This window comes from Hypanus sabinus, chromosome 16 (assembly GCF_030144855.1).
Source record: "Hypanus sabinus isolate sHypSab1 chromosome 16, sHypSab1.hap1, whole genome shotgun sequence".
Classification (NCBI taxonomy): Eukaryota; Metazoa; Chordata; class Chondrichthyes; order Myliobatiformes; family Dasyatidae; genus Hypanus; species Hypanus sabinus.
Window position 1 is genome coordinate 53,408,645 of NC_082721.1, and position 22,184 is coordinate 53,430,828.

General features: G+C 43.2%; 1 protein-coding gene across 15 annotated transcripts in view; it reads left to right on the forward strand.

Annotated features, from left to right (window-relative positions):
- LOC132406305 (E3 ubiquitin-protein ligase Arkadia-like) overlaps positions 1-22,184 on the forward strand; it is a 190,580-nt gene that overhangs the window by 128,251 nt on the left and 40,145 nt on the right. For 14 of the 15 annotated variants that reach the window (XR_009516128.1, XR_009516129.1, XM_059991787.1 and 11 more), the window contains 2 exons: positions 615-1,023; positions 4,710-4,830. Coding sequence is in view for 13 of the 15 variants with exons in the window: in XM_059991787.1 (XP_059847770.1) it covers positions 615-1,023; positions 4,710-4,830 (530 nt within the window). In the remaining 2 variants the exon portion in view is untranslated. Of the gene's footprint in view, positions 1-614; positions 1,024-4,709; positions 4,831-16,778; positions 21,180-22,184 lie in introns of those variants that run through there. The other variant, XM_059991785.1, reaches the window with a different exon arrangement.

Consider the following 22,184-nt stretch of genomic DNA (forward strand, 5'->3'; position numbering starts at 1 on the left):
CAAATGCAAAGTTTGTCCTGACTATTCGGACAGGTTTTGTATCACTTCAAGAAAGCTGTGATCGGAAAATAGTTGGTTCTTTAAAATGCCTGGTGCAGATTTCTGCTGGCCTCATTTGACAGCATCAGCAAGTTATAGTAGTGTGTAGAAGACTGTTCTAGCTTTCTGTAATTTAATGTTTATAATCTTGTTAATTAAGTTATTGTGGAGGGTACAGTAGCGTAGCAGTTAGTTACACAGCACATTACAGTGCTAGCGATCAACATTTGTGGTTAAATTCTCTCCGCTGACTGTAAGGTGTTTGTGTGTTCTCCCTGTGATCACTTGGATTTCCTCTGGGTGCTCAGCTTTCTTCCCACATTCCAAAGCTGTCCAGGTTAGGATTAATAAGTTATAGACATGCCATGATGGCACCAGAAGCACGGCGACACTTGTGGGCTACCTCCAGCATTTCCCTGTACTGTGTCATTTGACACAAATGACACTTTTCACTGTATGCTTTAATGTATATGTGACAAACAAAACATAACTTAGATTAGGTAGTCTTTACACATTCATGTAACAACTTAATGCAAATTAATATAAAGCTGATTTTTTTTTCTGCTCTCTTACAGACTCTGCATTTTCAAATGCTTTATCTCGTCCCACACCCTCTACTCAGGTAGCGAGCCAGTCCTGTCAACCTCCCATATCAGCCAGTTACCCCATTGCCCGACCTGTGCCATCTTATCATGCGCGCATGCAGCCCGGGCTCCTGACCTCGTACAGGCCTACTGCTTCACAGCGGCTTCCGACTCTGCCAGCTACTCAACAACCAGTGCCACCTCTACACTTGGTGCCATTTCAGCAGCCACCCTTGACAGCCACTCCTATGTTGATGAATACCCCATTAGTACCAGCCAGTACTCCACCACAACAGCAGCAACAGTGTTCAGTTTACCAGTACCAGCAGCAGCAACAGTGTTCAGTTTATCAACAGAGAGGCCCTGAGATCCAGAGAAACCATTGGATGGAGACTGTTAGGTAAGAAGTAAGATTCATCTGTACCTTCCTTTAAGTTCTGCAGGATGATCTCAAAAAGTGATTTGGATTCATTCATTTGCAATGGCAAACTGATTGCTTGTGCTCTTAACTTTGTAGCAAATCACAGAACTTTTTTAAACTAAGGAATCTTAATTTCAGAGCCTATTAGACTATTGTAAAAACCTTTCTGGTTCACTTATATTCAGTGGGGATGGTGGGGTGAAGAGGATCCACCACCTTAAACCATTGTGGTTGTCCCCAAACCCCTGTTGTCCGTGTGACCGATAATTTAATAGTCATCATTGATCATAATACCAATAAATAATTGAATTAAATTTCCATGGCCACATTGTTGAGGTTTAAAGTCTGGTCTCTGGATTACTAGCACAGTAATTTAATCACTACATACCAAGTATCCATTACTTCTTTTAGAGCCATACAGTAGTACAACATGGAAACTTGTCCTTCAGCCGAACTCATCTGTACTTGTTCAGATTGTCTTGAGTGTTGTAGTGTACCTGGCTCAACTACTTTTCAAAGCAACATGCACAAACTGTTGGAGGAACTCAGTTGATTTTTCAGGCTGAGACCCTTCAACATGACGAGAGGGAAAAAAGATGGTGGTGGGAGGTGAGAGAGAAACATTAGGTGATAGGTGAAGCTGGGAGGGGAAGTAAAGATCTGGGAAGTTGATTGATGAAAGAGATACAAGGCTGGAGAAGGGGGAATCTAACAGGAGAGGACAGAAGGCCATGAAAGAAAGAAAAGGCTGAAGGAGCACCAGAGGGAGACAGTGGAAGTCAAGGAGATAAGGTGAGAGAGAGAAAAGGGTGAATGGTGAAGGAGGGGGTGGGGAAGTTAGGAAGTTCGAGAAATCGATGTTCAGGCCGTCAGGTTGGAGACTACCCAGACGTTGTTCCTCCAACCTGAGTGTGGCCTCATCACGACAGTAGAGGAGGCCATGGATAGCATATCAAAATGCGAATGAGGAGCAGGGTCTCCCAGTTTAATTCTACTTTCCAGCTCTTTACTGCACCCCTACCCCTCCTGGTTTCACCCATTACCTAGTGTTTCTCTCTCCCCTCCGCTCCCCTATCTTTTAAATCTACTCCTCATCTTTTTTTCTCCAGTCCTGTTGAAGGGTCTCGGCCTGAAGCGTCAACTGTACACTTTTTCAAGTTGCTGCCTGGCCTGCTGAGTTCCTCCAGCATTTTGTGTGTGTTCTTTGGATTTCCAGCATCTGCAGATTTTCTCTTGTTTGTACTTGCTCTTTGTTTAATTTGAGTGAAAAAGTTGCCCCTCAGGTTCCTTTTAAATCTTACCCTCTCAGTTTGAACCGATATTTTCTCATTTTAGACCATAAGACTATAACATATAGGAGCAGAATTAGGCCATTTGGCCCTTTGAGTCTGCTCTGCCATTTCATCATGGCTAATGCAATTTTCCTCTCAGCTCCAATCTCCTGCCTTACCCCTTCATGCGCTGATTAATCAAGAATCTATCAACCTTTGCCTTAAATATGTGTACAGACAGTTTCCACTGCTACTGTGGCAAAGAATTCCTCTGATTCACCACTTTGGCTAAAGAAATTCTTCCTCACCTGTTCTAAAAGGACATCCCTCTATTCTCAGACTGTATTCTTCTGGTCTTTGACTCTCCCACCATAGGAAACATCCACTCCATCAAGGCCTTTCACCATTTGAAAGGCTTCAATGAGGTCGCCCCTCATTCTTCTGAATTCTATTGAATACAGGGCCAGAGGAATCAAACACATTTCATATGATAAGCCATTCCTTTCTGGAATAGTTTTCATGAACTTCCTTTGAACCTTCTCTAATTCAGTACATCCTTTCTAAGATATGGGGCTCAAACCTACTCACAATGCTCCAAGTGAGGTCTCACATGTGCTTTATAAGTTTTCAACATTACATCCTTGTGTAGCCCCCTGGCTAGCCTCAGGCTCACTTCCGTCTAGGGGGAGCAGCCTTCGGCCCCACCAAACTGAATAATCAGCTTGTGTGGATGCTGTGTGATGCCCCACCCCACCAAATAACAGACAGTACACCATATGCATTTAAATGATTACACTTTATAGAGATTACTAAACTAAGTGATTAATAATGATACAGTATATATGAAGGAAAAGAAAATAAAGAAAAGGCGCCAAAACTTATCAAAGTCCAAACCACTTCGTGTACAACTGTTGGAGCTCAACTAACAAAGTCTTCTGGCCACCATTCGATCCCCTCAGACCTCCTCGACTTGTAGCTCAGGACCACCCAAAGTGATAAACCAAGCACCCCTGGCATGTCTGTCTTCATCTCCTCTCCTCGCCGAACCTCCTGGCCTCGGACCCTCGCTTGGGGTCCGTTCCATCGCCCAGCTTACAGCATCGCATCCTCCCTCTCTCACCCCCTCGCGCCAACTCCCCAAAAGTCCGCCAACAGTAGTTTACAGACTCAGAAGAAAGAGAATAACATTAATCCTGATTGGTTAACAAATGAATACAATTCTCATTATCAGTAATTTTAATCCAAACAAACTGCAAGAAAAGCGCTTATCATAACAAAGAAGCATTCCTACTTTTAACAAAACAAAGAAGCCATTTTGATTAACATACGCAGTAACAAAAGAATTCCATTACACAAAAAAAACCCCAAAAGAAGAAAACCCCCTTACATTTGATTTTATATTCTAGTTCTCTTGAAATGAATGCTAACGTTGCATTTGCCTTCCTCACCACAGACTCAACCTGCAAATTAGCATTTAGGGAATCCTGCACAAGGACTCCTAAGTCCCGTTGTACCTCAGATTTTTGTATTTTCTCTCGATTTAGAAAATAGTCAAACCTTTCATTTCTTCTACTAAAGGCATGACCATGCACTTCCCAACACCTCATTACATCTTCCATTTTTTTTGCCCATTTTCATAATCTAAGCCCTTTTGTAGTCTCTTTACTTCCTCAAAATTATCTGTCCCTCCACCTATCTTCATATCTTTTGCAGATTCCATCATCCAAATCATTGACCAGAGTATAAAAAGAATCAGTCCCAACACAGACCCCTGTGAAACATCACTAGTCACTGACAACCAGCAGAAAAGGCTTGCTTTATTCCTACTCTTTTACTCCTGCCAGTTAGCCACTGCTTTATCCATGCTATAATCTTTCCTGGGGTCGTAGCTTGTTAAGCAGCCTTGTGTGGCACCTTGTCAAAGGCCTTCTGAAAATCCAAGTACACAACATCAACTAATTCTCCTTTGTCTATCCTGCTTGTTATTTCTTCATAGAATTTCAAAGATATATCAGGCAGGATTTTCCCTTGAGGAAACCATGCTGACTACGGTCTTTGCAAAATTTTTGTAAATTTTTCACTCTCAAGCAATACTCTTAATGGCCTCAGATATTGTACAGCTGCACCGTAGCATTGCAACTATTATATTCAGTGCCCTGACAGATGAAGGCCAGTGTGACAAACACCAACCTCACCACCCTGTCCAATTTTGGAGGCAGTTACTTGTACCACCCCAGGGTGCTACCCTGATTTAACTTTCAACAGTACATTGCACTATCTGATTGAAAGATGTTTACCATTAATGGGGCCCTTTTTCTAGCTGATCAGGATCCCATCTGTTTTGAGAGCTGATTCTGTTGGTGTAGTTACTAATCTCTGTGTCTGGATTTACAGGGAAGAGAGAGTGACATCAAATTTCCCGCAGTATCACTCGGGTCATGTTCACCTGCATCGATACCAGTTAGTTCCACCTAGACTACACCTGGTCTCCATGGCAGCTCCATCTGTTCCTATGGTAAGACAAAAATGCTTTGAAGGTAGTATTTACCTGTGTGCTTCTGTTGAAATTTTGTTCCGGATAACTTCCCAGTCCATTCAAAACAGTTTATTCTGATTGCTAATACACAGTAATTTCTATTAATTTAATGAAAATTTATTTGACATCTGATTGTATTGAAAGAAACATTGCAGTCCTTTAAAATTTTATATAAAGTTAATGCATGGCTGGATATGTATGTGATGAGTTTGTTGGAGAGGTCAGAATAACACAATCTATATCCCCAGGATTAGGAGAACCACATGATTTTATACACCTTGTACTAGGTCCAGACTCTGTCTTGTACCAGAGGGTATGATCTGAATCACACAAATTTTTGTCTATAGCCATAGGTTCAACTTACATAACCTCACAGCCCAGTGATCATATGATCAGAAATCCCAGGAGTTGGGCTGTGTTGCAAGAGTTCATGTACTGAGGATTAAGTGTGAATTAGTAATGAGCAAAACCTCGACTGTGAAATTTGAATATGGATTGGGGGAATATCAAAATATACCCCCATTCCCCTGTAGTGTTTGGACCTATGTTTATTAATATGAAATTGCATAATAACTTCCCATAGTGATTTCCTTAATAAGAAATTTAGCTTTTACAATATCAGATCATATAATTCCTGGACGCTTCTACTCCATTGAAGTAGACTGAATTGTTCCTCCACAACAATTTCATTCCCTATTCCCATGCCCTTTTTGTTACTGTAACATCCAGAATCCTGTTATGAATGTCATGAATGACTAAGCCTTGAATGTCCTCTTGAATAGGACATTCCAAAGATTTAATGCCCCCAAGTGAAGATATTTCTCCTTACCTCCTAAATGATCTAAACCCTAGCCCAGATTCCTCATGGGCAACCTCCTTCTGCATCTCTCAAGGCTTCAGAAGATTTTTTTCTATTAGCTATATTGTTCTTAGACTCTCCTGGTCACCACCAACAAGCAGTGTTATTTCTAAACTTCCCAATCATATCTTCAATATCCCTATTCAGAGCATTCATGTATGCAACAGACAGTGAGCTCCCAACTCTGATTCCAGTGGTTTGCTCCTGGTCACAGGCTTCACATCACAAAAACAATTCACCATCAGCTTCTCCCTCTTAAGGCATCAGCAATTGCATTGTGCTTAGGGAGCACCACGGTAGAGTAGCAGTTAGTATGACGCTATGACAGCTTGGGGCATTGGAGTTCAGAGTTCAATTCCACATCCTTGGTAAGACTGTTTGTACATTCCTTCCATTGTGCCTGTGGATTTCCTCCAGGTGCTCTGGTTTCTTCCCGACACCCAAAGATGTAGAGATTAGCAGATTAATTGGTCATTATAAATTGTCCTGTGATTAGGGTAGGATTAAGTAAGTGGGTTGTTGGGCAGTGCAGTTTGAAGGGCTGAAGGGCTTGTTCCAAGCTGTATCTCTAAACGAATAAACAAAGAAACAAACATAAACACGAGGAAATCTGCAGATGCTGGAAGTTCAAGCAACAAACGCAAAATGCTGGTGGAATGCAGCAGGCCAGCATCTATAGGAAGAAGCACTGTTGACGTTTCGGGCCGAGACCCTTCGTGAGGGCTCAGTCCTGACGAAGGGTCTCGGCCCGAAAACGTCGACAGTGCTTCTTCCTAAAGAAACAAACATGCTGTGTTCCTCCAGTGATTTAGGTACAATTTGTCCACTTGCCTTTGATCCCAGGGCTGAAATCTTGTGGGTCTGTCTTTCATGTGGAAACATGTTATGTCCTTACAGAAACCTGTGCACAGAACAACATCCTCCCTATTCTTGTCAAGATATCTTGGTGGTATGTCAGAAAAATTCAAATTGTACCAGTAGGATTTCCCCTTAATAAAACTATGCTGATTCATTTTGATTGATTCCAGCATTTCGAGGTGTAAATTAATCCTGTCCTTCTGGATGTTTTCCAATAATTTCCCTACCACTGATGTTAGTGGCTTGTGTTAGAACATAGCAGTACAGCACACTTTAGGCCCTTTAGCCCACAATGTTGTGCCGATCTTTTAATGTACTCCAAATTCAATCTAATGCTTCTTTCTCGCATAGCCCTGCATTTTCTCTCATCCATGTAGCTATCTAAAGGTTACTTAGATGTCCCTAATGATTGTGCCATCATTATCACTCCTGACAACACTTTCCATGCACCCAAAAAAAAATTTAAAAAAAAATTGCCCTCTCATATTAGCCCTTTCTGCCCTAGGAAGTAGGCATTGGTTGTCCGCTCTATCTATGCCTCTCATCATCCGATGCACTTCTATCAAGACACCTTTCATCTCCTTAACTCTGAAGTTTTCAGCCCTAGCATCAACCTTTTCTCATAAGAAGTGCTGTCTATAACCCAGACATCATCATGGAAACATAGAAAACCTACAGTACAATGCTGTGCTGAACATGTACTTACTTTAGAAATTACCTAGGGTTACACATAACCGTCTATTTTTCTAAGTTCCATGTACCTATCCAAGAGTCTCATAAAAGACCTTATTGTAGCCTTCTCCACCACCATTGCCAGCAGCCGATTCCATGCACTCAACACCCTCTACGTTTAAAAAAAAACTTACCCTGACATCTCCCCGTTACCTACTTCCAAGCACCTTAAAATTGTGCCCTTTCACGTTTGCCATCTCAGCCCTGGGAAAAAGCCTCTGACTATTCACGCGATCAGTGCCTCTATCAGGTCACTTCTCATCCTCTGTCACTCCAAGGAGAAAAGGTCAAGTTCACTCAACCTATTCTCATAAGGCATGGTCCCCAATCCTGGCAACATCCTTGTAAATCTCCTCTGCACCCTTTCTATAGTTTCCACATCCTTCCTTTAGTGAGGCAACCAGAACTGAACCACAGTACACTAAGTGGGGTCTGACCAGGGTCCTGTATAGCTGTCACATTACCTCTTGGCTCTTGAACTTATTCTCATAGTTGATGAAGGTCAATACACTGTATACCTTCTTAACCACACAGTCAACCTGCACAGCAGCTTTGAGTGTCCTTTGGACTTGGACCCCAAGATCCCTCTGATCCACCACACTGCCAAGAGACTTACCATTAATACTATATTCTGCCATCATATTTGATCTAACAAAATGAACCACCTAACACTTACCCAGGTTGAACACCATCTGCCACTTCTCAACCAAGTTTTGCATCCGTAGCCCCCGACACACTCCATACTATCCACAACACCCCCAACCTTTGCGTCATCAGCAAATTTACTAACCTATCCCTCTACTTCCTCATCCAGGTCGTTTATAAAAAATCACGAAGAGAAGGGGTCCCAGAACAGATCCCTGAGGCACACTGCTGGTGACCAACCTCCATGCAGAATATGACCTGTCTACAACCACTCTTTGCCTTCTGTGGGCAAGCCAATTCTGGATCCACAAAGCAAGGTCCCCTTGGATCCCATGCCTCCTTATTTTCTCAATAAGCCTTGCATGGGGTACCTTATCAAATGCCTTGCTGAAATCCATATACACTACATCTTGTGCTCTACCTTCATTAATGTGTTTAGTCACATCCTCAAAAAATTAAATCAGGCTTGTCAGGCACAACCTGCCTTTGACAAAGCCATGCTGACTATTCTTAATCATATTATGCCTCACCAAATATTCATATGTTCTTGCCTGTCAGGATCTTCTCTATCAACTTACCAACCACTTACCAATTTACCAATCACTGGTCTATAATTTCCTGGGCTATCTCTACAACATCTGCAACTGTCTAATCCTCAGGAACCTCTCCCATCCCCATTAATGATACAAAGATTATTGCCAGAGGCTCAGTGGGAGGCTCTTTTGCCTCCCACAGTAGCCTGGGGTATATCTCATCCAGTCCCAGTGACTTATCGTACTTGATGTTTTCCAAAAGCTGCAGCACATCCTCTTTCTTAATTTGCTCAAGCTTTTCAGTCTGCTGTTAGTCATCCCAACAATCGCCAAGGTCCTTTTTCATAGTGAATACTGAAGCAAAGTATTCATTAAGTTCCTCCGGTACACACTTTCCATTGTCTCACTTGATTGGTCCTATTCTGTGTTGCTCTTGCTCTCTCTTGCTCTTCACATACTTCTGGTAAATGCCATCTGCATCCATATACTTCCTATAATGGACTAGAACTGAACATAATACTTCAAGTGGGGAATAAGCAGAGTTCTATAGAGCTACTTCATGCCTCTAGAACTGAATTCCCCAAATAATGAAGGCCAACACAGCATAAACATACTTTTCGGGTTGGCTACCAGTGATTAGTGATCTTCTGCAGTAGTTGGTGTTGGAACAGCTTCTTTTCACGTTATGTGCCAATGGTTTGGTTGATGGAATTGATGGCTTTGTGGCCATGTTTGCAGCTGAAATGAAGATAGGTAGAGGGGTAGGTTATGTTGAGGGAGTCTTCAGAAGGACAGATTGGGAAAATGGGCATAGAAGTAGTTAATCCATCTAGTGCAGGGAAGTATATGGTCATGCAGTTTGGTAGAAGGAATAAAGGTGTAGACTATATTCTAAATGGAAAGAAAATTTAAAAAATTAAAGGTGCAATGGAACTTGGGAGTCCTCATGCAGGATTCCCTAAAGTATAACTTGCAGGATGAGTTGGTTATAAGGAAGGCAAATGCGTTCATTAGAATTTATTTTGAGGACTAGGGTATAAGAGCAAGGATATAATGCAAGGATATAAACAACTGGTCAGACTGCACTTGAACTATTGTGCGTAGTTTAGGATGCCTTATCGAAGAAAAGATGTGCTGAGTGGAGAGGGTCCAGAGGAGGTTCATGAGAATGATTCTAGGAACTAAAGTATTAATGTACGAGGAATATTTGATGGTTCTGGACATGTACTCACTGGAGTTTAGAAGAATAGGGGGTGGGGTCCAGAATCTCATTGAAATCTACCAAATACTGAAAGGCCTAGATAAAGTGGATCAGGAGAGGTGTTTCCTGTAGTGGGCGAGTCTAGGAGCAGAGGGTACAACCTCAATGTCGATCTGCCTCTCTACCAGAGGACTTGTTCAGACCAAGGGAATAATTGTTAAACACAGTTTACTTAAAATTACATACTGTTTATTGGCAAGCTTGTATCTCAGTTGATATTACAGAGCCCCTGCTCATAAAGCCTGGAAATCTGTAATCAATTGAGCTCTGAGCACTGTCTGGGGCTGCTTGTTAAACATTCGTTATCTCATATGTACTCTGATTATTGCAGCCACCCTTGATTAGTGTTTACACAAAGCAGCTGTCTCATGCAACAAGTACACTCCATGTAGGCCAGTCCCGATTTTCTGGATTTTATTTACCTCCTTTTGAATGTGAACAGAGAGAGAGGTAGTGTTCTCCGATTCATCTGAGATGTAGCTGCAGCATTCTTGTCCAATAACGGTACATGCAGCTCCTTTTTTGGTCAGACAAAATCGAGAGCCATTCAGTTCTGCGAAACTGTCTCTTGTAGCGCCATTACTTCAGTGGTGATTCCCTCACCTGATCCTGGACCGCATCCATGGCCTTAGCAGTACTATCAGCGATCTCCTCTAAAACTGCTGCCAGGTTGATGATTTCCCTTGAATGGTGGACCACCCCGTAGAAGGGGAAAGCTATTATCTGGAAGCACTCTGGTTGTGAGATCCTCATTTTTGCCATAGGAGGGAAGGATGCTGGTCCAGGGTTTCCAGCATTTGTATTTGGGGTACAAGGTAAACCAGGAAGCAGCATCTCATCCAATTTCTGCTCCCTTGTTGGGTGTCCTATTGGCTAGCTCTCTCTCCTGGGAGCCACAAGTTGGCCCTTTCTCTGCAAACCCATTGAGTTCCATTGAGGTTTGGCTGTTATATGAATGGTACAAGTGCTACTGTCCAGAAAGTAAGTCCCTTTTGAAATTACAGTTGCTGATAGTATTACCTGGTTGGTCAGATCTGACAATAGTGGAGGGCCATGATGTCTGACCATCAGATGGCTTTTCCCGGGGGGGGGGGGGGGGGGTGGTAACTAATGTACCAACCATCAAAGCAGTGGCATCCACCGTCTCCAGTTGCATCACTCATGCAGTTTTGGGCCTCATTAGTCTCAGTGTCATTAGAAAAGGCCCAGGATGACCATTGTTCACTGCTGCTTAGCGAAATAGCTATTAGGGGAAACTCTGTCTTCCCATGGGGAGGAATCGCTGCACACACCCAGCAGGCAGATGAGTCATTTTCCCAGCATAACTAGAGCAAAGCCACAGGAGGGTGTTTGGCTTGGTTACTACAAGTGCTTAAGATTACGAGTATAGACAGTAATAGCTTAGTCATGAATGCACGTTTGACATGTCCTTGATACATCCATTTCGGAAGTCCTTGCAGTTTGACTGCCGTCTGAGTGGTCAGTTACACTTGGTAGGGTACTTTCCAGTGAGTCTCAGACTTCTTTTTAAGATGTTCTTTATGAGAACAAAGTCTCCTGGGTGAACTTGATGTTCCTCTCCCATCCCTCTCCTTCCCGATGGGCGTCCTTCACCTGCGAATGCAACGCCTGGAGAGATTTGGTTAGTGCCAGGATATACCCTATAATCTCATTCAACATTTGATTCAAGTCCATCTCAGGCAATTTTGGGGTCAACAAGGCAGCCTTCTAGAGGGTTCTTAACAGTCTGCCACTACTTCAGCAACTGACAAAATATGTTTGGCCTGATAATGAGTTCTCATCTGGAACAAGACTATCGGTAGCACTTTGAGCCAATTTTGACAGGTTTCTTGTCCAAGTTTAACCAATTTGTTTTTCAGCATCCCATTAGCCCTTTCAATCAGGCCAGCGGCCTGTATTCTGTGGGGGCAGTGGAATGTCCGTTTAATACCCAGAGCCTGACATAGTTGAGTATGTTGTCAGATACAACCTGAATCTGGGAATGATTTTTTTCAACAAAGTACACACCACAGTATCGGCTTTGTTATCTGTGGTGGAATATGCTTCAATCCATCTACTAAAAACATCAAGAATTAGAAGACAATACAACAGTGCATGTGCAGTAATTTGATTAAATCGAGTTGTAGTTGGCAGAAAAGGTATATTCCTTTGGACATGGGGTGCCTTTTCCTGGATTATGTTCTTGGCATATCAGACATCGTCTGGCAACATTCTCTACTACTTTCTCCAGGTCTGGGCTCTACCATGGTTCCAAACATTGCCTTACCATTCCATCCTTGCCAAGGTGAGTATTGGTATGTACAATATAGCTCAGTATAGTTTCAGGTATGCAGACCTGACGGACAGGAGTAAGCCAGAGGTCCTCGGTCGGTGAGTAAAATCATCCAGCCGATTCCCAGGTGGCTTTCCCTTTCTCAGAGGCGTCCCTCTGTAAAAGACACACCTCCTCAATTCCAGGCATACCCTTTGATTCGGAAACAGGGGATTCAGTTTTTCCCTGGCGATTCGTCATTTGGGGAACAATCAGTGCGAAACACGGGCAGCTTGTTTCACAGCTGAGTCAGCTCTTGTTTCCATGGTCAATCTCAGTAATACCTTTAGTGTGTGCAGAGCATTTAATAATGGCCAATTGAGAAGGAAAACAGATGGCAGACAAAAGGTTGTTGTGGTAAATTTTATTAGTGATGGGCATACCAAGAGGAGGTGACAAGCCCTAGCTTTCCAAAGTTGGTCGAAGTCATGATCAACTCCAAAGGCGTATCTAGAGTCTGTAAAACTATTGGCCAATTTCCCAGTGGCTAGGATGCATGCTCTAGTGAGTGTAAGGAATTCAGCTTGCTGCACCAAGTGAGGAGAAAGAAAGGAAGTAGATGCCATGGTTTCTACGTCAAACAACCGCATAGCCTGCACAGTGCTGGCCTTGGTTGTCTATGAAGGAGCTCCCATCATAGAAGACTAAGTCCAGGTTAGCAAGTGGGGTGTCAGTCATGTCAAATCGGACTTCTGTCAATTGGTGATTTATTGTTACACAATCACGGGGTGGTGAATCTAGTCGCTTAGGTGGGCGTTCTAAAAAGATGGCTGGGTTCACAGTAGAAGAGGGGAAAAACTGGAGAAGGGGATTCTGTAGAAGAAGGACCTCATATTTAGTGTGGCAGGCCTGCGTAAGGCCCTGAGATTGGCATGAGAGGTGAGTCTGTCCACTGGCTGGTGCAAGGTAATGTTACTTGCGGCCAGAACCATATCATATACTGCAGGGAGATTATGAGCACAGGGAGGTAAGCCGGAAGTTACCGGATCCAGTTTCTTGGAGAAGTAGGCAACAGGTTGGCGATCACCATGGCTCTGAGAAAGGGCAACAGTGGCTCACCTGTCCTTGATTGTCACATAGAGTGCAAAACAGTAATCATATAGGAGCCAGCCCAAGGAGGGGTGCTATATCAGGGCTTGCTTGAGGGAAGCAAAATCCTCCAGGGCCTGCTCTGAGAGTTGAAAGGGAGTCTCGCATTTGGGCACGGAATAAGGAATGAGGGATTTTGTGAGCAGGGCAACAGCAGGAATCCAAGTGCGGCAGAAATTGACAAGGCCCAGGATTTATGTATCTGAGTCAGTGTGGTGGGGGATGAGGTATTAACAATGGGGGTTATAAGTTCTGAGATGAGGGATCTGTCAGAAGCAGAGATGACCATACCCAGGAACTTCACTGAGGACTTGGGAGGGAGGAACAATGTAGCTACAGTAATGTAGAAAATTCAGAAGGGCTGTAGTATCCTTCCGACATGCTTCCTCACTGGAGCTGGCTATCAGAAGTTTATCAACATATTGGACTACCGTTGAGCCCTCAGGGAGCGTGAAAGTGGTCAGTTGAGATAGCAGACACTGAAAGAAAGTTGAGGGAAAATGAATGAAATCCTGGGGTAGGTGGGTCCATGTATATTGCTCGCCTTTATAAGTAAAGGCAAAGAGATATTGGCATGTGTTGGCTATAGGGATGGAAAAGAAAGCATTTTGCAAACCCACAAGGGAAAAGACTGAGCTGTCAGATGGGACTCAACTCAGTATGGTGGCTGGGTTGGGCACTACAGCTACGTAGGTGCAACCACAACGTTAATGACCATGAGGTCTTGGACTAAGCGATATTCTGAACATCCGGGCTTCTGCACTGGGAAAATGGGAGTGTTGCAGGGAGGGTTGCATGGGACTAGGATCCCCTGTAATAAGAAAGAACAGATCATGGGCTCAGTACCAGATGGCCTCGGATTAAACCATAGAACTCTACAGCACAGTACAGACCCTTCAGCCCTCCATGTCGTGCTGACCCATATAATCCTTAAAAAAGGTACTAAACCCCCACTACCTCATAACCCTCTATTTTTCTTTCAACCATGTGCCTGTCCAAGAGGCTCTTAAATACCCCTAATGTTTTAGCCTCCACCAGGTTTGAGTGGATATTTTGGAATATTGGGTAACTTTACCTCTTCTCTCATGGTAATACGGACAGGGTCAATGTTAACGCTTCCCACTTCAGTTTTACTCCATAGTTCAGGTTCCACACCACTCTTTGAAGCAGTGGAACTATGCCGAGTAAGTACGCCAGCCAAGGTATATGGTTCGAGGTAGTAGTGGATGATTCCTTCAGGAAAACCTTAGATGGTAAAGCACTGAGGGTTAGCCTGGTCCACAAGGAAAACCTAGATCCTTTGGTTTGTGATGAGACGCAACAGTAAGGGTGAAATGTGGAAAAGTGAGGTGGGACTTTTTGCGCAAGGTGGGATCAATAGCTACCAAAAGAGCAGTTCCTGCAGGCCCCTTAATCTTTCGCACACAGAGAAAGTCTGTTGCGGAGTAGAAGGATTCTAACTCTGAATTATTACCAGAAGAATTGCAGGCCTAAGTAACATGAGAGTCTCGAGGGGCAGGAGATGGGATTACTGAGGGATCTAGGTTGAGTGCCCACCATTGTGGGATGACAAAATTAGGACACTGTCGCATTGTAACTGGGCCAGAGACTGATATGTCCTCGTTGGCACATTCGATTTGCAACCCCGGACCATATTGTACATCCGTTGCTGCTACATTCACCCCAGTGTTGCCATAGACAGCAAACTCAACCTCCTTTGGGGATACTAGGTTTTAGGAAGTGGGAAGGGGCTTGGGAAGTGTGCAACTAATTACCGAACCTTCAAATCCTTGGAGGGAGATGGTCTTATCAGAAAGGGAATTGACTGACAACTGAGTGGTGAATCATGTCTGATCAGTTGGAGGAAGGGCATCCTTAGCAGAGGGAACAAATCTTGGGAGTTAGCGAAATTCAGGCTCATGGTTTTGTAAGCAGCAGAACAGCTATCTTGCTGCGATCTACTGAAAATCATCCCTCGAGCCAAACTTTTGTCGGCCGATAGATTCTACGGGGGTGGGTGCGCATCCTGTTGCACTCCTCGCACAGTCGGTCCGTCGCTCCCTCCGGACTGCGACCACCACGGCCCCGGTACAGGAATATCCGCATCTGGCAATGGGCGGGCGGGAGTCTGTCTAATGAGGCAATGAGGCCCTCAAAACTCCTTTGGTACCCTGCGTCTAAGCAAGACAAACCTGTTGAGTTTTTTTCCAGCAGAAAAAAACATGAGCAAGCGGGACAGCAGCTAAGTGCTGAGAGCCATGAAAACTAAATTGCAGAATAGACTGGACATAAGGAACCTGCTTCGAGTAGCGCTGTATTCCGGTCGTGTTTAACACCCCCCCCCCGTCAGCTGGTCCACAAGAATATTGTCAATATTAAACCGGTCTGCGGTGCAAAAAACGTTGGTGACCCCTGGTGTTCATACATAATTTCTATTTCTGGTTTGTGGGGTCTTACTTCCGGTCTTTTCTGCTCCGGCGCACATGCGTGTAACTAATCGATTTGGCATCGATCTTGCCTTTCACTAAGGCCAAGGTAGGGGATTTTGGGCTGAAAAAGGTTGGTGACCACTATTATAGAGCCTGGAAATCTATAATCAAGTGAGCCCCGAGCACTGTCTGGGGCCACTTGTTAAACATTTTTTATCACATACTTATTCTGATTATTGCCAGACACCCTTAATTAGTGTTTACGCAAACCAGCTGTCTCATGCTACAAGCACTCCTTTGTTCCTTGTATCAATCCACAGTTTGCAGATTAGTTATCTTGTAACATTATTCTCACAAGTGCGATTTACTCAAGCTGCAAATGTCAGTCAGGTTTTAGCCCTTTTAATTCTGTATCTAAGACCATAAGATATAAGAGCAGAAGTAGGGTATTTGGCCCGGCGAGTCTGCTCCACCATTCAGTCATGGCCTGATCCAATTCTTTCAGTCATCCCCACTCCCCTGCCTTTTCTCCACACAGACAGACAGACATACTTTATTGATCCCAAGGGAAATTGGGTTTCGTTACAGTGGCACTAACCAAGAACAGTGTGGAGATATAGCAATATAAAACCATAAATAATTAAATAATAATAAGAAGAAGTAAATTATGACAAGTGGAAATAAGTCCAGGACCAGCCTATTGGCTCAGGGTGTCTGACACTCCCAGGAAGGAGCTGTAAAATTTGATAGCCACAGGCAGGAATGACTTCCTATGACGCTCAGTGTTGCATCTCAGTGGAATGAGTCTCTGGCTGAATGTACTCCTGTGCCTAACCAGTACATTAAGGAGTGGATGGGAGACATTGTCCAAGATGGCATGCAACTTGGACAGCATCCTCTTTTCCGACACCACCGTCAGAGAGTCCATTTCCATCCCCACAACATCACTGGCCTTACGAATGAGTTTGTTGATTCTGTTGGTGTCTGCTACCCTCAGCCTGCTGCCCCAGCGCACAACAGCAAACATGATAACACTGGCCACCACAGATTCATAAAACATCCTCAGCATTGTCTGGCAGATGTTAAAGGACCTCTGTCTCCTCAAGAAGTAGAGATGGCTCTGACGCTTCTTGAAGACAGTCTCAGTGTTCTTTGACCAATCCAGTTTATTGTCAATTTGTATCCCCAGGTATTTGTAATCCTTCACCATGTCCACACTGATCCCTTGGATGGAAACGGGTCACCGGTGCCTTAGCCCTCCTCAGGTCCACCACCAGCTCCGTAGTCTTTTTCACATTAAGCTGCAGGTGATTCTTCTCACACCATGTGACAAAGTTTCCCACTGTAGCCCTGTACTCCGCCTCATCTCCCTTGCTGATGCATCCAACTATGGCGGAGTCATCAGAAAACTTCTGAAGATGGCAAGACTCTGTGCAGTAGTTGAAGTCCGAGGTGTAGACGGTGAAGAGAAAGGGAGACAGCTAAGATTTTCTGATTTATTTTTGGACAATTGTTTTATGTCTTTTGAGCAATTATCCAGCAAATATAACTTGCCCAGATTTCATTTTTTTAGATATTTACAGATTAGACATTTTTTAAGTACTGTACTCCCTTACGTTTCCAAATTTTGTGCCTTCAGATATTTTGGAGAGTTTGTTTGAATTAGACCCTTTTCAAAAAGGGCTTATTTCAAAACTTTATAATATAATTATGAAGATACGTTCAGAGCCCCTTTATAAGACCAAAAGGGATTGGGAAAGAGAGCTTAACATTATTCCTAGTGAGAATTGGGACAGAATTCTTCAATTAGTTAATACATCTTCGATATGTGCCAAACATTCATTAATACGATTTAAGGCCCATATGTCCAAGGATAAATTAGCTCATTTTTATTCTTATATAAATCCTATTTGTGATAGATGTCAATTTGAAATCGCGTCTTTAACTCATATGTTTTGGTCATGTCCGCTTTTGAAAAAATATTGGAAAGATATTTTTGATATTATCTCTGCGGTTTTGAATATTGATTTACAACCTTATCCTATTACCGCAATTTTTGGTCCAATGATGGACCCACTGCATTTATCTTCTTCTGCCCGTCGAATGATTGCATTTCTAACTCTGATGGCTAGAAGATCTATATTGTTGAATTGGAAGGAAATTAATCCTCCCACTGTATTTAATTGGTTCTCTCAAACTAAGTTATGTTTAAATTTAGAAAAAATTAGAAGTGGTGTTTTCGATACTTCTATTAAATTTGAAAAGTTATGGAGACCATTTATTCAATATTTTCATATGATGTAATATGACCCCATTCCAAGTTCATTTGACTTTCCAGCTTTTAGCTTATGTATGTTGAGAGGACCGGAAGTTACGGCATTGATGATTATTTATTCTTGTGAGATATTATAAACTGCCCTTTTTTTTTCTTCCAATGTTTCTTTTTTTTTCTTCTTTTTTCTTCTTTATTAGTCATTAGATTAGTGGATTAGTTAATTTTGCATTATATTTTTTTTTCTTTTTTCTGTTTTTTATATCATATTATGAAATATCTAGACTTACCATGTTCATACATATACTGTATGGTTTATGTCTTGGTAAACCCATTTATACTGTAACCATTGTTTATGTCTTTTTTCATCTGTAATGGAATTTGTATGTTTGTAATTTTTTTATTAATATATCATTTGTATTTTGTCCATATTATTATTAATAATAAAAAGATTGAGAAAGAAAGAAAGAGAAAGGGAGACAGGACAGTCCCCTGTGAAGCCCCAGTGCTGCTGACCAACAGTGTTGCAAGCGCACATACTGTGGTCTGCCAGTCAGGTAATCAATAATCCATGACACCAGGGAAGCATCCACCTGCATCACTGTCAGCTTCTCACCCAGCAGAGCAGGGCGAATGGTGTTGAACGCACAGGAGAAATCAAAAAACATGACCCTCACAGTGCTCGCTGGCTTGTCCAGGTGGGCGTAGACACGGTTCAGCAGGTAGACGATGGCATCCTCAACTCCTAGCCGGGGCTGGTAGGCGAACTGGAGGGGGTCTAAGTGTGGCCTAACCATAGGCCGGAGCTGCTCTAGAACAAGTCTCTCCAGGGTCTTCATGATGTGGGAGGTCAATGCCACTGGCCTGGAGTCATTAGAGCCACTGGGGTGCGGCGTCTTCGGAGCAGGGATGAGGCAGGGCATCTTCCACAGCACAGGAACCCTCTGGAGACTCAGAATCAGTTTGAAGACATGGTGTAGTACTCCACATAGCTGGGGGGCACAGCACCCTGGGGCTGACACCATCTGGGCCTGCAGCTTTGCTTGGGTGGAGACATCTCAGCTGTCTTCTCACCTGTTCAGCTGTGAAGCCCACCATGGTGGTTTCAGGTGTGGGAGGGGTGTAGTCATGAGAGCAGGGTGGGGGGCTGTGAAGAGGGGTAGGAGGGGAGAGTGGAGTATGTGTTAGTTGGGGGCTGACAACAGATGAATCATGTTGAACCCTTTGATGCCCTAGCTAATCAATAACCTATCTATTGCTGCCTTAAATTCACCCAATGACTTGGCCTCCACAGTTGCTTGTGGCAGCAAGTTCCACAGATTTACCACCCTCTGACTATAATAATTTCTCCGCTTCTCTGTTCTAAATGGACATCCTTCAATCCTGAAGTCGTGCCCTGTTGCCTTAGACTCCCCTACCATGGAAAATAACTTTGCCATATCTAATCGGTTCAGACCTTTTAACATTCAGAATGTTTCTTTGATATCCCCCCCTCATTCTCCTGAACTCCAGGGAATACAGCCCACGAACTGCCAGACGTTCCTTTATACGGTAACCCTTTCATTCCTGGAACCATTCCCATGAATCTTCTCTGAACCCTCTCCAATGTCAGTATATCAAGAAAAGGAGCCCAAATCTGCATATGATACTCTAGGTGTGGTCTCACAAGTACCTTATTGACCCTCAATATCACAGCCCTGCTCTTATATTCTACAGTGGCATACAAAAGTTTGGGCACCCCTGGTCAAAATTTCTGTTACTGTGAATAGCTAATTGAGTAAAAAATGAACTGATAAAGTCATAAAGTGAAAGATGAAACATTCTTTTCAACACTTTAAGAAAGATTAGTGTATTATTTTTGTTTTGTACAATTTTAGAGTGGGGGGAAAAAAAGGAAAGGAGCACCTCGCAAAAGTTTGGGCACTCCAAGAGATTTGAGCTCTCAGATGACTTTTACCAAGGTCTCAGACATTAATTAGCGTGTCAGGGCTATGGCTTGTTCACAGTCATTGTTAAGAAAGGCCGGGTGATGCAAATTTCAAAGCTTTATAAATACCCTGACTCTTCAAACCTTGTCCCAACAACAAGCAGCCTAGGCTCCTCTAAGCTGCTGTCTAGCACTCTGAATATTAAAATAAATGATGCCCACAAAACAGGAGAAGGCTATAAGAAGATAGCAAAGCGCTTTCAGGTAGCCGTTTTCTCAGTTCATAATGTAAATAAGAAATGGCAGGTAACAGGAATGGTGGAGGTCAAGTTGAGGTCTGGAAGACCAGGAAAACTTTGCGAGAGAACGGCTCATAGGATTGTTAGAAAGGCAAATCAAAACCCCTGTTTGACAGCAAAAGACCTTCAAGAAGATTTAGCAGACTCTGGAGTGGTGGTGCACTGTTCTACTGTGCAGTTATGCCTGCATAAATATGACCTTCATGGAAGAGTCATCAGAAGAAAACCTTTCCTGTGTCCTCACCAGCATTCAGCATCAGAAGTTTGCAAAGGAACGTGTAAACAAGCCTGATGCAATTTGGAAACAAGTCTTGTGGACTGATGAAGTTAAAATAGAACGTTTTGGCTGCAATAAGCAAAGGTATGTTTGGAGAAAAAAGGGTGCAGAATTTCATGAAAAGAACACCTCTCCAACTGTTAAGGACAGGGGTGGATCAATCATGCTTTGGCCTTGTGTTGCAGCCAGTGGCATGGGGAACATTTCACTGGTAGAGGGAAGAATGAATTCAGTTAAATACCAGCAAATTCCGGAAGCAAACATCACACCGTCTATAAAAAAGAATGCTGAAGATTAAAAGAGGATGGCTTTTACAACAGGATAATGATCCTAAGCACACCTCAAAATCCACAATGGACTACCTCAAGGCACAAACTGAAGGTTTTGCCATGGCCCTCACTCCCCCGACCTAAACATCATTGAAAATCTGTGGATAGACCTCAAAAGAGCAGTGCATGCAAAACAGCCGAAGAATCTTACAGAACTAGAAGCCTTTTTGCAAAGAAGAATGGGCGAAAATCCCCAAACAAGAATTGAAAGACTCTTAGCTGGCTACAGAAAGCATTTACAAGCTGTGATACTTGCCAAAGGAGGTGTTAGTAAGTACTGACCATGTAGGGTGCCCAAACTTTTGCTTTGGGCCCTTCTCCTTTTTTGTTATTTTGAAACTGTAAAAGATGGAAATAAAAAGTAATCTTGCTTAAAATGTTCAAGAAATGTTTCATCTTTAACTTTATGCCTTTTGGAAATCAGGTCATCTTTTACTCACTTAGCTATTCACAATAACATAAATTTGACCGGGTGCCCAAACTTTTGCATGCCACTATATACCTCTAGAAATAAATCCCAACATTGCATTCGCCCTCTGCACCACTGACTCAACCTGGAGGTTAACCTTAAGTTATCCTACATAAGAACTCCCAAGTCCCTTTGTGTCTCTGCATTTTGAATCCTCTCCCCACCTAAATAATAGTCTGCCCATTTATTTCTTCCACCAAAGTTCATGACCATACACTTTCCAACATTGTATTTCATTTGTCACTTCTTTGCCCATTCCCCTAAACTATCTAAGTCTCTCTGCAGGCTCTGTGTTTCCTCAACACTACCTGCTCCTCCACCTAGCTTTATATCATCGGCAAATTTAGCCGCAAATCCATCAATCCCATTGTCCACATCATTGACATACGTTGTGAAAAGCAGTGGTCTCAACAGCGACCCCTGTGGAACTCCACTGATAACTGGCAGCTAGCCAGAATAGGATCCCTTTATTCCCCCTCTCTGTTTTCTGCCAATCAGCCAATGCTCCACCATGCTAGCAACTTCCCTGTAATTCCCCATTATCTTGCTAAGCAGCCTCATGTGCAGCACCTTGTCAAAGGCCTTCTGAAAATTTAGCTACACCACTACATCTCCTTTGTCTACCCTGCTTGTAACTTCCTCAAAGAATTGCAGTAGGTTTGTCAGGCAGGATTTTCCTTTCAGGAAACCATGCTGGCTTTGGCCTATCTTGTCCTGTGCCTCCAGGTACTCCGTAATCTCATCCCTAACAATCGACTTCCAACAACTTCCCAACCACTGATGTCAGGCTAACAGGTCTATAGTTTCCTTTCTGCTGCCTCCCACCCTTCTTAAATAGCGGAGTAACACTTGCAATTTTCAAATTATCTGGTACAGTGGCAGAATCTATCAATTCTTGAAAGATCACATCATTAGTGCCTCTGCAATCCCTCCAGCTACTTCTTTCAGAACCCAATGGTGCATTCCATCAGGTCCATGAAATCCACCTGTCACTTATTGGCCCAGCTCTTCATCCTATTAAC